The 13,166-nt window shown below is 49.4% G+C and overlaps 6 protein-coding genes across 6 annotated transcripts; 3 read left to right on the top strand and 3 right to left on the bottom strand.

The window, feature by feature from the left end:
- Positions 1-89: 89 nt before the first annotated feature.
- On the top strand, positions 90-293 carry LCP9604111_1234 (dolichyl-diphosphooligosaccharide--protein glycosyltransferase subunit 4; the record flags this gene model as incomplete). Its single annotated transcript, XM_039076071.1, has 1 exon — positions 90-293. One exon carries the CDS (start codon positions 90-92, stop codon positions 291-293), a length of 204 nt encoding a protein of 67 aa, XP_038933782.1.
- A 411-nt stretch (positions 294-704) lies between these two features.
- Positions 705-4,139, bottom strand: LCP9604111_1235 (putative C2H2 finger domain protein; the record flags this gene model as incomplete). The annotated part of the gene is made up of 3 exons (XM_039076082.1): positions 705-979; positions 1,082-3,575; positions 3,672-4,139. The coding sequence occupies 3 exons, from the start codon at positions 4,137-4,139 to the stop codon at positions 705-707; spliced, it is 3,237 nt and encodes a 1,078-aa protein (XP_038933783.1).
- Positions 4,140-4,621: 482 nt separating this feature from the next.
- Positions 4,622-5,385, top strand: LCP9604111_1238 (60S ribosomal protein uL24; the record flags this gene model as incomplete). The annotated part of the gene is made up of 5 exons (XM_039076095.1): positions 4,622-4,640; positions 4,754-4,866; positions 4,998-5,034; positions 5,098-5,180; positions 5,233-5,385. 5 exons carry the CDS (start codon positions 4,622-4,624, stop codon positions 5,383-5,385), a joined length of 405 nt encoding a protein of 134 aa, XP_038933786.1.
- Positions 5,386-6,828: 1,443 nt separating this feature from the next.
- Positions 6,829-7,655, bottom strand: LCP9604111_1239 (synaptobrevin family protein; the record flags this gene model as incomplete). Its single annotated transcript, XM_039076106.1, has 2 exons — positions 6,829-7,549; positions 7,621-7,655. 2 exons carry the CDS (start codon positions 7,653-7,655, stop codon positions 6,829-6,831), a joined length of 756 nt encoding a protein of 251 aa, XP_038933787.1.
- Positions 7,656-8,730: 1,075 nt separating this feature from the next.
- Positions 8,731-9,047, top strand: LCP9604111_1240 (uncharacterized protein; the record flags this gene model as incomplete). Its single annotated transcript, XM_039076117.1, has 2 exons — positions 8,731-8,777; positions 8,831-9,047. The coding sequence occupies 2 exons, from the start codon at positions 8,731-8,733 to the stop codon at positions 9,045-9,047; spliced, it is 264 nt and encodes an 87-aa protein (XP_038933788.1).
- A 273-nt stretch (positions 9,048-9,320) lies between these two features.
- LCP9604111_1241 (ion transporter) lies at positions 9,321-12,701 on the bottom strand (the record flags this gene model as incomplete). Its single annotated transcript, XM_039076128.1, has 3 exons — positions 9,321-11,330; positions 11,386-12,386; positions 12,440-12,701. 3 exons carry the CDS (start codon positions 12,699-12,701, stop codon positions 9,321-9,323), a joined length of 3,273 nt encoding a protein of 1,090 aa, XP_038933789.1.
- Positions 12,702-13,166: the final 465 nt, after the last annotated feature.

The following is a 13,166-nucleotide window of genomic DNA, read 5'->3' on the forward strand; positions in this document are numbered from 1 at the left end:
GATTATATCGCCCACCTCTTAACGCTTTGTCGCCCGACTCTCGTTCTGTCTGTTGATTCCATCTGCGTCCTCTGTAACCTCCTTTCACAATGATCTCCGACAACGACCTCTACCGCCTCGCCATCTTCCTTGGCTCCTGCGCCATGATGATGATTGTCCTATACCACTTCCTCGATGTCAATTCCAGTGAGGAGGAACCAGAGTCTGCCGAATCAGCAAGCCAGATTAAGGCTAAGGATACTGTGCCAGTGGTGTCCACGGACAGGGTGTCGGCTTCAGAGAAGGGGAATTGAATCCGATTTACGACTCGGGAGAGAACCAAGATACCAGTGCCTACATCTTTTGATTTTACTTTTACCAGCGGGTCAGGCACAAGCCAATTGTACACGACAGTCCAATCAATTGGAGAGAAAGGCAGTCTTTGCAAATCTCATGGCTTTATTCATTACTTCCATTCGAGTAATTTGGAAATGCGTGGGTCCCTATGGAATTCACCGTCTAGATTTAGATAAAAGCAGAACCTCTTTTAAGGTGTCATCTAGGTGCAAATATTTCAAGCCCTGTTATAGCAAGGTAGCATATTATTATATGCTTTCAACTTTCAAAGCTAATTCACATGCAAGCCAGTCGCTATGCGATAAACCGAGGGAAAAAAAAGGAAAACAAAGGTATCACAAAGGTATCACAAAAGCCGATCGGATGCATCAATCATTCGCAACAAATGCCATCTCCCCACAGTGTACATTATTCTGCCGCGCCGGTGTCGACAGACGACGGTCACTCCAGTCCATATCAGGCCCAATCTGCTGTTTCCAGTGTCGGCCAGCTTCGAGTAGGGCTTGCGCCTTGGTCTTAATCGTCGATTTCCCATGGACCTTGCTAAAGGCCTCGACTGCGATCTGTTCCACTGGCAAGATCATGGTCCCTTTGCGGGCACTCCGGTCACCCATAACTGAAGGGTGATTCGATTGAATTTCCGCTAGAGAATTTATCCGATTAGACATTTTCTTCAGACCAAAAACATCGTGTGTGGATCAGCCCCATGGAGGAGCATCAAGCGCAAGCAAGTTGTGATTCTCACCAGTTACTGGTACTTTTGGTCCATCTCCAAGCGCCCAAGCCATTTTGGAAATGTGCTCGCTCGACAAATGCCTAAACATATCGGCTGCAGCCATTGGTGTCTTATTGTCACAGTCTTCCCATTTGCACACAAGAGAGTGTGGGATGTGAACTTTCACAATGTGAGCCCGAACTGAGTCAAGGTTGTGAAGTTCTGCAATGCATCCCTCCCACTTGCATGGGAATATTTGATAATGCACGGGCTGTTCACGGGGGATGGCAACTTCAACATTGTTCGCCACGCTCCTGGGAGGTCGTCCTGGTCTTCTCTTCGGTGCCATCTTGGGTGATAGAGGGATAACAACTTGTGGCTGCGAAAGACACCTTGCCTCTGGGGATTTGACAGTCCGATTAGAGTCTGATTGGCTCTTGACAGTCTGCCCTTGAGGTGTAGGCTGCGTTATAGATTGGGGGGTCGCTTGTTTTCTGGCCGGCGGGGATTTTGGTGGAGCTGCACTCTTTGTGGTCGAGGGTGGTCGCTGTTGTGGTGGTGGTTGCGGTTGCGGTTGCGGTGACGGGGGGGTTGGGAATGGGACGGATTTGCCACACGAGAAATTCGGCGACGCAGGCACGGGGTCAATTCTCGGAAGTCCAGAAGGGAAGTTGGAAGAAAATTTATGTGAAGAATAATTCGTCGGAGCTTGGAAAGACAAAGTACCCCAAGGGTTGAAACCTCCAGAAGCGCGCGCGTCGATACTTTCCGGCGTTGCGACTTGACGGTTTGGCGGTGTGTCACGCGACGGCAGCGATGCGTGGTCACGTGCAATCGCATGATTTGGTGTAGCACGCGGAAGTAATTGCTGATCTGCTTGCAGCGATTGAGGATGAGGTGGTCGAAGAGGTGGCATTTGTGGTGGTTGAGGATGAGGAAGTGGTCGGGAATGAGTAGGAAGTGGTCGGGAATGAGTGGGAAGTGGTCGAGAATCAGTGGGAAGTGGTCGGGAATGAGTGGGAAGTGGTCGAGAATCAGTGGGAAGTGGTCGAGAATGAGGAGGTGGTAGAGATGGCATTTGGGGTGCAGAGACCGGAGGCATGCGACCGACTTGAGGCTTGACGTCCACCAGATCCCAACGAATCGTCGCCAGGTCTGCGATTATGTCGGCTTTGGTAAGATGAAGGCGTAGCGCTTCAAGATGATGATTTAGAGGCTTTTCCGTCGGGTGTTTTCCTGCAGAAATCAGTATATCCCGCGCGATAGTGGCGGGATTATAGGATTGCTTTCGCAGTAAATCGCTCTGTCTTATCGGCTGGACTACGTAGTCACGGTTCTTGTCAACGCCTCGAGGCCGAGCTTGTACCATAGGAACTCGGGCCCCTGGTACCGAGCTACCTGCAGATGGGTCGTTTCGGGGAGGCATTGTTTGACTTCCGCCATTGTCCAACCGTCGCATCTTCGCGGGTGGCATAGAACCATGAGAATGATCTTGGGATGGAACCCACCGTTTTTGCTGATGGGGCGGTGGTATCGGCAGTGGGTGACCCCGCGACTGCGCATTCCCAGCAGTAGGCTGCTGTGCCACGGCCGAGTCAGAAATTGTACCTCGTCGAGGACCTGAAGTATGCGAAGAGTTGTGCCCCGTGTGAGAGGCCACGGGGGGAGTGAATGACACAGAGGCTGAGGATACCACTGGCGTGCTCTGTACGTTTTGTCGGGAGATCGGAGGCTTCTGGTTTGTCTGGTTTGATGCCTGTGTAGGGGGCGCTGGAGGGGCAGGGGCAGAGGAGACAAAAGAAACAGAAGGACTGCGAGTTGAGACAGGCTGGAATGTTGCGGGGCTGCGAACCCTATCAGGCGCTATTGGTACGGCTGACTGCACATGATCTTGATTGCGAAATGAGGGTAAAGGCGAAATTGGGTTTGACCTCGCGGAATTAGTAGACGGACCCTCCCGAGTGCTCATGGCTGGTGTAATCGAATGGCGGGATTCAACTGTGCTGCGTGCCGCTGAGGGTTTCAATCCCTTCGGCGAGTCCAAAGCGGTGTCAATCTCAGCACCCATCGAGTAGGAGCTTCGCGGCGCATTCTGGTGAGGTGATCCTTGAGCATTCTGGGGGATCGTGGAATGGCTTTCATATGGGCTTTCATATGGACTCTGCGATTCTCGGGGCCTTGTTACCGGTACATGTGTCCTTTGAGCTGCAGCTGAAATATATACTTGTTGCGTGTCCTGGGCAGGGGTGGTAGAGTAGCTCTGATACGGTCTTTTATGTGATTGGGACCGTGCCACAGGTGTATGTGTCCTTTGAACTGGAGGGATGTCCGTAGTGGAATAAGGTGATCGCTGAGTATTGTGGGGTGGAATTGTAGAGTGGGTGTAAGAAGGACTTTGCGATGCGGACGTTCTTTGAACTTGTGCTGCCATTCCTTGTGTCATGTACCGCTGCATCGAGATCTGGAAATTCTGATTTGGGGTTGCCGAGTAGCCCTGATACGGGCTTCGTGATGTGGACACAGCCTGTGCCATGGGTTAGCTCGTTCTCTGTGTAGAGGCTGTCGATCTTATAGTCTCGCGGACCCTATGGGTGCTTTGATGGGCCTCTGAGGAGCTTACTCTGGAGTTAGGAGATCTCTGCGGGGGCCCAACAGGAATTTGGGCGCGGCGATATGCATCTTGACGTGCCAGAGCATCCGAGTCTTTTTGGGACAGAGCGGAGGGATTTGGCCGTTGAGTTATATTGCGAGAGCGAGCTGTTTGGTATTCAGAGGGGCCATAAGGAGCATTGTTGGATTGAATATTGCTATTTCGTTGGTGTTTATTTCCTCCATACTGTTCACCCGAGGCTTGGGAGTACGCCTGAGACGGATTCGAGGCATGATTAGGATAGGTTGACCTCATTAACATATATGTCTTCTGTGCCTGCTGGTGCATAACGGCCGCTTTAGCCACCTCCTCCGCATCGTGAAATGCCGGATGTGTTTCATGAGCCTCAATGTCAGAACTGGGGTCGTGGCCGGTTTGAGTATCGGCTGGAAGAAAATGCTGAAGCCAATCATATCCGTCCATGCCTCCGTGAACCATTTCAGATTGTACCGAGGCTATATAGCAGCTATAAGCGCATAGCTAAGATGTTGTAGGACCGAGCAAAGAGAAGGCTTGATTAGATTCCGTTGCGCATGGAGGGTTGGATCGTGGCCGGACAGGGGGAAAGCGGGTATAACAGATAGACTCAAAAATACTAGCAAACAAAAAATGGCAAACTGAAGAATCAAGGAAGGAAACTTCCAACAGTGCTGCAAAAGCGCGGCCAAAGAGCTCTGGCGATGTCGAGCCACATTGAGAAGCGCGTCGGAGGTGGATCCCGCTATCAGCCAATCATACCACGGGCTTTTGTGGCCTTAGAGGTCAGGTGTCTAGTCGCAAGCCCTGAGATGGCTTAGCGGGAAATTAGTAAGCACACAATCCCGGGGCTCCAACTTGGAATATTCGGCTACACCAGAAAAGATCCTCTCTTCGACCCAACGCCAACGACACCCGTTCATTTCCCACTCACGACCTTTAAGATGGCTGTCCGAACCCACGGTGCGTACTCTCTCGCATCTCGCCTTGCGCCGATTTGATTTACCACTGCTCGAAACCCCTATCAATACGAATTTTCGCCAATCTTCAACTTTCAATACTGATGGTGTCTCCAGGTATCGCCTCTTCGCGGAGCAAGTCTCGCAAGGCACACTTCCAGGCCCCCTCCAGCGAGCGCCGTGTCATCCTCAGCGCCCCCGTCTCCAAGGAACTCAAGGAGAAGTACGGAGTATGTACCACATGAACCTCCAAATCGAATCTGGGTCTGTTCGGGTCGAGTTTTTGGAATTGGAAACTACGGACGATACAGGCGCCAGAATGGTTCAATACGCGACGATTCTAACCAGTGTTCTGTGATAGATCCGCTCCATTCCCATCCGCAAGGACGACGAAGTCGGTGAGTTTCATTGATACAACCTGGGAATAATCTCGAGATCTCGAAACTGACTACTATATGCAGTTGTTGCCAGAGGTTCCCAGAAGGGACGTGAGGGAAAGATTACCAACGTCTACCGTCTCAAGTTCTCCATCTTCGTCGAGAAGGTACGATTCGAATTCACATCACGCTTATTGCGGATACTTACTGCGGTTTTAGATCGTTCGCGACAAGAGCAACGGCCAGAGCGTTCCCATTCCCCTCCACCCCTCCAAGGTTGTCATCACCAAGCTGCACCTCGACAAGGACCGTGAGCAGATCATTGAGCGCATCGCCAAGGGTCGTGAGGCTGTCAAGAGCAAGTCGACTTAAGGGATTTCTTACGTGTGGGGTATAGGTTCATGTTGCAATGGCGGTTGACGGCGCGGGTTCACTTGAAGGACTCTGAGAAACGGAGTTTCCAGCCTGCTATGATCAGGGTAAAGTTTCTGAAACCAGGTGCATTGCGATGAATGAAAAATGAACAAAAAATTTCCTTTTTCTTCTATCCGGAGTCGGTGCTCGCAAGGCAATTCACTTTGCGCAGCCGGCGTTCTTCTTCCTTCGTCTCCCGCGCACATAGGAACCTCCGTCGAATGCTACAGCTCAATCTTCAGGTCATTACGTTCCTTGTCCAGTTTGCAGCTCGTCCGTTCTAGCATGCTTTTCCTTGCTCGATTTTGTAGAGACCTGTCTCCACTCGCTTCCATCTCTTTTCCTCTCTATTGAAACCAAAGATGTCGCCTGATATATCTCCTCGTCAATCCCGTCCTTTTAGGACGGATCCCATGGTTGAAGAGGTAAACACTTGGCGTAAACTATTCACAGGGCTACTGGGAAGCTGGTAGCCTCTGTCTCACCTGCAGACTCACTCTGATGCCTTCGGGCAAGGACGAAGTGGGTTTGAAGGTGAGGTACATATCCTACTCCAAGTTGGGGTATATGCTGTAAACTGTAGGAATCGTATCTTCGGTGCGGGGGATATTGGATAGTGGATATTCTCAATCAATCAGTTGATTTACTTGTCTCAATGTTTTCTCTTCAATTTTCTAACATTTGTCTTCGTTACTTATCATTTGGTATCTATGTACCTATGGATAGGAACCCCGCATGGATGGTATGATGCTGGCTGCATATCGTCAAGAGCGGCAGATTGCAGTGGCTATGGAAGAGATCAACGAGATTTCGATGCGCCCACTGTTAGGAGCTTTACTGTCTAACCATACGCACTCAAAGATGGTCGTTTCTTTCTAAAACTCGGTGAAAAATTTGCTTATTTGACTTATGGATACATATCGGGGGGATCCGATGTATATATTGTCGCCTTGCTCAGTAGAATCAGTGGCAAAATCCCAACTAGACAACCAATCAATCAGCCTATGAAATCTTTATACCTTATTGCATAAACGGTCACTTCTTTAAAAACAAACAAGAAATTCATCATTTACAATAGCCCAAGTCTTGACAAGAGGAGACATCTGAAAGTTGAGACATACCAGACCTACTAGCTAGACATAAGTCACCACTCAAGTCCTTAAAAAATATATGCAAACTTCAATATCATAATGAATACAAATCAGATAGCTGTAATATACAAGCTCGAGTAAGAAAATAATCCAAGTAGTAAAAACGGAGCAAACTCAGAAAAGCAGAAAAGCAGATGACCATCGCATCGTGGTCTCATGAGAAAGTCGAAACCCGAAGCAACCCCAGAGACTGGATATTTGAAAAAAAAGCACGCTCGCTGAAATATTCGACTAGCCACCCTAGAATGCGCTAGTGTCCAACACACTTCCCCCATGCAGGTAGTCCACACCCCATACCAATGAACAGATACAGCAAGAAGATAATGACGATCACAATCATAATCATCAACTTGGTATTCTTCCACCACATCCGCCTCCGCAGTCCCCGGCTACGAATCCGGAAGTCATGCGCACTTCCGCCAAGCCGATCCGTCTTGTCAACCAGCAGATCAATGCGCTCGCCGCGCTCCAGGACCCGCTCGATATTCTCGGTCATAATATCGCGGACGCTATCGATTTCGCGCCGGGCGGACGCGAGGGAGTCTGCTGGCGGGGCGGTGTTGTAGGATTGGAGGAGAGAGCGCAGCTCGTTGTTGAAGGCAGCGCAGCCGTAGGCGGGCAGTGTAGCGAAGTCGGTTGTGGACGGGTTGTAGGTGGTTAAGAACTTGCGCTTCATTTCTAGCAGGTAGGCGAATGGGATGCGGCGGCCTTGCTCTGCCGATGCAACTACCAGGAAGCTCAGGGGAGCGTGTGAGTTGGGCTCCGCAATGTTGCCATCGCCGGATTGGTTGCCGGTTGGCGAGTCGGCAATGTAATGGACGAACAGTCGTTCATGGGTGAAGGTGAGCTTTTGTGGCTTGTCGTGCGTGATCTTTGGGAGGATGATTGAGGCTAGTGACGAGGCGGCACTCGTTGAACTACCCGGCGAGGAGTGCTCGGCCAGAATGGTAGTGCGATAGGCGATGCATGAGCTGAAGTTGATTACATTGTTAGTCTGAAAATAGTTTCTTTGACTCCTCAAATGTCAGACAGCAAGACTTACTAGAGCAAAGAGCTCGTCTTGGAGGATGAGGCCATAGTGATATGATGTCAGTGCCGTGACCTCAAATATATAGGACCCGTAGTAGAAAAGAGGAGTAATTGGAAGCGATGGAAGAGCTACAGTTTCCAAGCGCTTGTGATACTCAGATATAGGACCTAAATCGTTTGCAAGGTCCGGTGGCAGTTCGCCCGCCTGCCTACGTACGTGCGCAGGTGCGCAAAGACGCTGAGTCAGCGGCAGCGGACCTTAACCCGGACCGGTTATAGCTCTGGAGTTGTTGGTGTCTTTTATATGGGATGAGATTATTAAATGTCAGGCAGAGTTGTTCATCTAATACATTTAGGCTTGCAACTGATAGTCACAGCCGAAGTGTTTTGTATACAATCTTCTATTGGTCTTATTGCAGTAGAATTCCAAGCAAAGAGGATCTTCACTTCCTCATGTTTAAAGTCATCTTCTGTCAGTGATGTATACGCTCTGAAGGAGGCTATGGATAATACACACTGGACAAGACTTAAAATACATGGGATCATTGGCTCGCTTATGGTAGATGGGGTGATTATAAGCTGGACACTTCGTACTTCTAGAGTTGCTATTTTGATACTACTAGTACCTACATTCACGAAGTACGGAGTACCTATATCAATCATCTGTCATCTATAGTAGAGATATACAGAGCACACCGTAGGCGATCTTGTGCATTATCGGGTACTTATTTGCTTTAGATCTCGATGCTTTCTACACACATATCACTAATACAAGAATAGCCCCAAAGAATTGATGTAGAATTTACACACAAGGCATACAGTTCTATGTAAATGCAAGTATCTAGGCCTTGCTCATGTTCCACACTGAATAGTACACCAAGATATTTTATTTTAAAAAGTATGGAAGAAGAAGGAGAAAAAGAAGAAGAAGAAGAAGAGAGAGCTGTCTAAGATGACCTCGGGAAGATCCGAAGTGGCGGACACCATTAATCACCATGTGGTCATGGCCATGTCATTATCCTTTTTCGATATATATCCAGCGCGGAATTGATTCTCCTGTTAAGCAATTGAATCTCCCGAAACAACATTACTATCCAAAACAACCTCATTTATAACCTCAATCATGATTAGCATGTCAGAAGCCTTCTATCAAGGTCGGAGACCGATGAAGTCAGTATCTGCCCTGGGAGTAGATGTTCTATACTGACACAGAATATAATCAGAGGTCGCAGCATCGCCTTGCTAAGTGTCTTTGGCGTCATTGGTGGTACAGCTTTAATGTTCCGCTTCCTAGCTCCCCAGCCAGGCACGCTCAATACGAGCAAAGAGGTAGCGACGTACCGGGGTGGCGAGTCTGAACAAACAGATCAAGGCGATAAATTTGGACGCACTGCCCACCCGCCTCGAAAGGAATATCCAGTGTCCAGGCCAAAGTTTTAAGGGGAAATGGTGCCGGGAAGCATGAAGCATACTAGGAAATAAGGATTGGATTGGCTAGAAAGGTTGGAATATTGAAGATTTCATGTATGGATTGATGAATATTGAACGTCGAAGCCGTTATGTACCCCGAATGAGATGGTATCTGGTATCCGCAAATCAAAAAGCCAACGCGCCAGGTCAAAAGTAGATATCTGGAAAGCAAAAGATCCTCCGAATCAATTTACAGGAATTTTTACACGGTGCTAGCACCAAAGGATAGAATGTACTGAATAGTTAAGAAGACGGCAGGGTATCATCACCCGGCTGATTTCCTGTGAATGGGTCTTCACCACTAGCAGCCCGGCTTGCAGGTGAAGCGACACTCTTCTTCTTCGAGTCTTTCTTGTCACGCTTCTTCTTCTCACGCGTAGCCCCCCGGGACTCGTCCGGTCGGCTTGGGCTGCGGCTAGACTCGCTGCGGCGAAGATCTTTGAATTCTTTAATCACCTCACGGAACCCTTCTTCGATGTTGTTCATGCGAGCTAGAACCAACTTGCTGAGCATGTCTTGGGTTTGGGTTGGGGGTTCACGACGAACGGGTGGGGCAAATCCTAGTTGGGTCTGGAAACTTGACGGGAGGGCACCGGAAAAGCCACTCGCCACGGCCTTGTTGTCGCCTAGATCAGATCCCAGATCGTAGAGAAGGGATGATCGAGGTCGGGTGCCCGTGGACCGATTAGTTAGGTAATCTATATCGGGAACGGACATATGTAGTCCAATTGGAGGGTTCCGAGCACGAGATATGTCGTGACGCTTCATGGTACCCTGATCTAACGAGGTGGAGGCAAAAGGGGGTGATTCTCCATCGGAGGAATCCGTATCCGGCCGTGTAGGTGTGACCCGGCCTTCGGTCTCTTCATCTAGAGATCCAACTGGATTGTACAACATGGTGACCCCAGAAGCATTCCGTGTATGTCTGATGCGACGTGTAGGGCTGTTGCGGCGCGACATCATTCTTGCGGTAGATGGACGAGAGCTGTAGAACTTGGGCGACGGCCTCTCCGCACCTTCAACCGAGTCAGCTGTCTCACCCGTGGACCCTAGAGCCGATTGCTTGTTATCATTTGAGTCACCATCGTTGCTGGTAAGTTCGTCATCACCCTCCATGTCTGTATGAAGGGAGAGTTGTCGTTTCTGAGTGGGCGAGATAGAGGGTCTTGTGCGCCGAGACCGGATGACTGGGCTGGCTGCGCAGCTTGTTCGGTCCTCAGGATTCGAAGCAACTGATCGGGTGGTTTCGGTGAAATCTCGAGGTGGGTTAGATAATCTAGCGCGGAATGGAAATTTGAATCGTTGTCGGTGCATGCCATGACGGTCCGCAACTAGCGAGTCCACATCATCGGGTCCATTAGCTGGTCCAGAGCCGATCTCCTGCATCCAGTCTTTGATGACATTATTGGTCTGGCGTTCATGCACAGTGCTTGGTGGGCCTCGCATTCGATCGCCACGATATGGGCGTCGAAACACTTCCTCCAACGCCCGATCCTTCTGGTATGTTGCCACAGATGGCTCCCGTCTGAGAACCGATGCACTGGTGCTGAAACCACGGAATCGACGTGGCTGTTGGATATGAGCTGGTGTTTCATTTTGTGAAGTAGGTTCAATTAGATCCATCGGCTGGACGACTCGAGAACTGAGGATTGTCTTCTCATAGAGGCAAATTGTAAATAATATGGGTAAGTGGGTTATCTTGATAATGGTCCGATTGAGCCGAATGAAGTCACGGAACGGCATCAGGGATCGGAATGGTGTCACTAGCCAGGCAATGATGTTTGTTGGTGCCACATAAGAGAACAAAGCATCAGACTTGACCATCGAGATGGTATTGACAGCGAACAAGAACTGATGTTCTTCATTTGCATTCTGGACAATTCTCATGAAAGAATTGGTTAGAACCGTGATCAAGATAGTGACGACGACGAAATGACAGATGAACAGGAAAACCGTCAGAATTGTTCTCCCTAAAAAGTTGTATTCATCCCACATTGCCCATGCGGTTGGCGTAAATCCCATCAGCATCTGGAACAAACCATAAGCCACCACTTTGGGGGACTTGTTGTCTCCAAAGTACAAGAAAGAGACAAAAAAGCCAGAGCAAGAAATGACGATGAGTACGAAGACGGCAATCAGGTCTGAGGCCATTATTCGGAAAGCAATGAGGAGTTGGGAGAAGTAGCGATAATGATCCAATATAGAAAACAACCTCGGGAATAGCAAGGGAGCTGTAGCTGTAAGAACATCGAACTGAGATGGGTTAGCATGTGCCAATAAAAGTACCCTGGTAAACATAAAAACGTACGGCTTGATCGGCGATATATTCACTTCTAGGGTAGGTCAGGAATGTGCCGTATATCCTCAAGCAATAATATGCGAAGAGCAATAGCAAAATCCCGACGTCGAACAGATTCCAGAAGCTCATCAGATAAAGACTAAAGCCTTGCTCATTGAACCCAACAACTTCATCAAGCATGAATCCGGCACTCCAAAACCAGAATAAGATCTCAAGAGATGTGATCCTGCGGCTGCGCTGTTCCAAAACCGCCAGGAACAGTCCCAAGAGTACTGCAAAGGATAGGGTGGAAAGAAACTGCCGATAGCGCGGCACCCTCAGCCGCGATAATTTGAACAAAGATGCGTCCCGGGGGTTGTAGATCGTCACTGACCGCCGAAGTATCTTATTGCTGGACTCGGTCGTATTATCATCATTGGGATCCATTGTTGCCCCATAATCCAGGTTTCCACCTTGGTTCATGCTCATAGAGCGATGGAGACTGTCGGCGGCCGAGTGGAAGACAACCGTCCCCGCCCAGATAGCCTCCAATTGTTGCACGACGACAGGATGGGCCAAGAATCGCTTGGCCTGCGCGCGGATAGCAACCTCTAAGCATGAGACACGGGCCGCAACCACCCGTTTCCGATGAGGGCCAGTGACTAATATTGTGGATTGATCCTGGCCCTGAAGTGGATAGAACTCGTAGGACAGCGCATCGATCAATTCGCGGGTCGAGTATTCCCGCAATAGCTTTATCGCCAACAGTTCACTGACCATTGCCCGTGTCTGATTTGCCCCGCTATTCCCCGGACTTAGGTGTATTTCTCTCTCGAATTGCAGACAGTTGGCCATCAATGCATAGAGGGTCGCGCGCGAAAAGTGGGCCGACATGATTTTCTGCAGGATCGGCTTGATCAGGAACTGGGAGACCTGCGGCGAGCGTAGTTGGTCCCATGTGAGGGTGGTTTCGCAGCGTGAAGCGATCAAAGGACGAATGGCGTGGGTGATGTTGTAAACAGGCAGCGCATCTAATCATGTTGGTCAATTGTCCGTATACACCGTACCTCAAGGATCTCCGTACCCAAATGCGACGCAGAGAACATAGGCAATAGAGGTGTAGACTCGAGTGGTCCGTCCTCTTCCTCTTCCCCTTCCTCCCAGTCCTGGTCCATATCTTCCTCATCGATTTCGTGAAGCTCTGGCGCATCATCGCTGCTTTCATCGGCTCGAGGGACGCGTCGCGAGTTGTTGTGTGTGGAGCGAAACCACGGGGAGGGGGTTGAGAATGGGGACTGCTCGACCTGCCCGCGCTGGCGCTTTGGACGCAGCAGCGAGGCGAACATGGCGAGGAAACTTCAAGGTCTAAATCAGCATAACCGAAGTTGTTTGTTGGGAGGTTGTAGGATGCTAGAGCATTCCGGAAAAGAGCGCGCGAGAAAACTAAAGAGGGAAAAGGGCAGGAGACCAAAGTAAGAAGGTGAAGGTTTGCTCAAGCCCAGGTGAAAGCGGAACTAACTCCAAAGATATCGTATGTACCTTTTGGTGTTAGAGGGAAATCTAAGTTCTTACTATGGCCAACCCCCCACGTCATTGTGCTGATAACCCCGGTTCACTCCTTGTAAGCTTATTTGTTCTTCGGTGTTTACCCTTTCATACATAGATCTTAGATCTTAGATCTTTAAATGTTTAAATGTTTAATCTTTGGACTGTCCAATATTATATCAGCCTTCAGTTTTAAGGGAGATCGCTTATTATCTTGGCCGTAATCTTGATTCCACAGTATGCAGAGGATGTACATCCAGAGCCTG

The sequence above is a fragment of the Penicillium roqueforti genome, assembly GCF_015533775.1.
Source record: "Penicillium roqueforti strain LCP96 04111 chromosome Unknown scaffold_01, whole genome shotgun sequence".
Classification (NCBI taxonomy): Eukaryota; Fungi; Ascomycota; class Eurotiomycetes; order Eurotiales; family Aspergillaceae; genus Penicillium; species Penicillium roqueforti.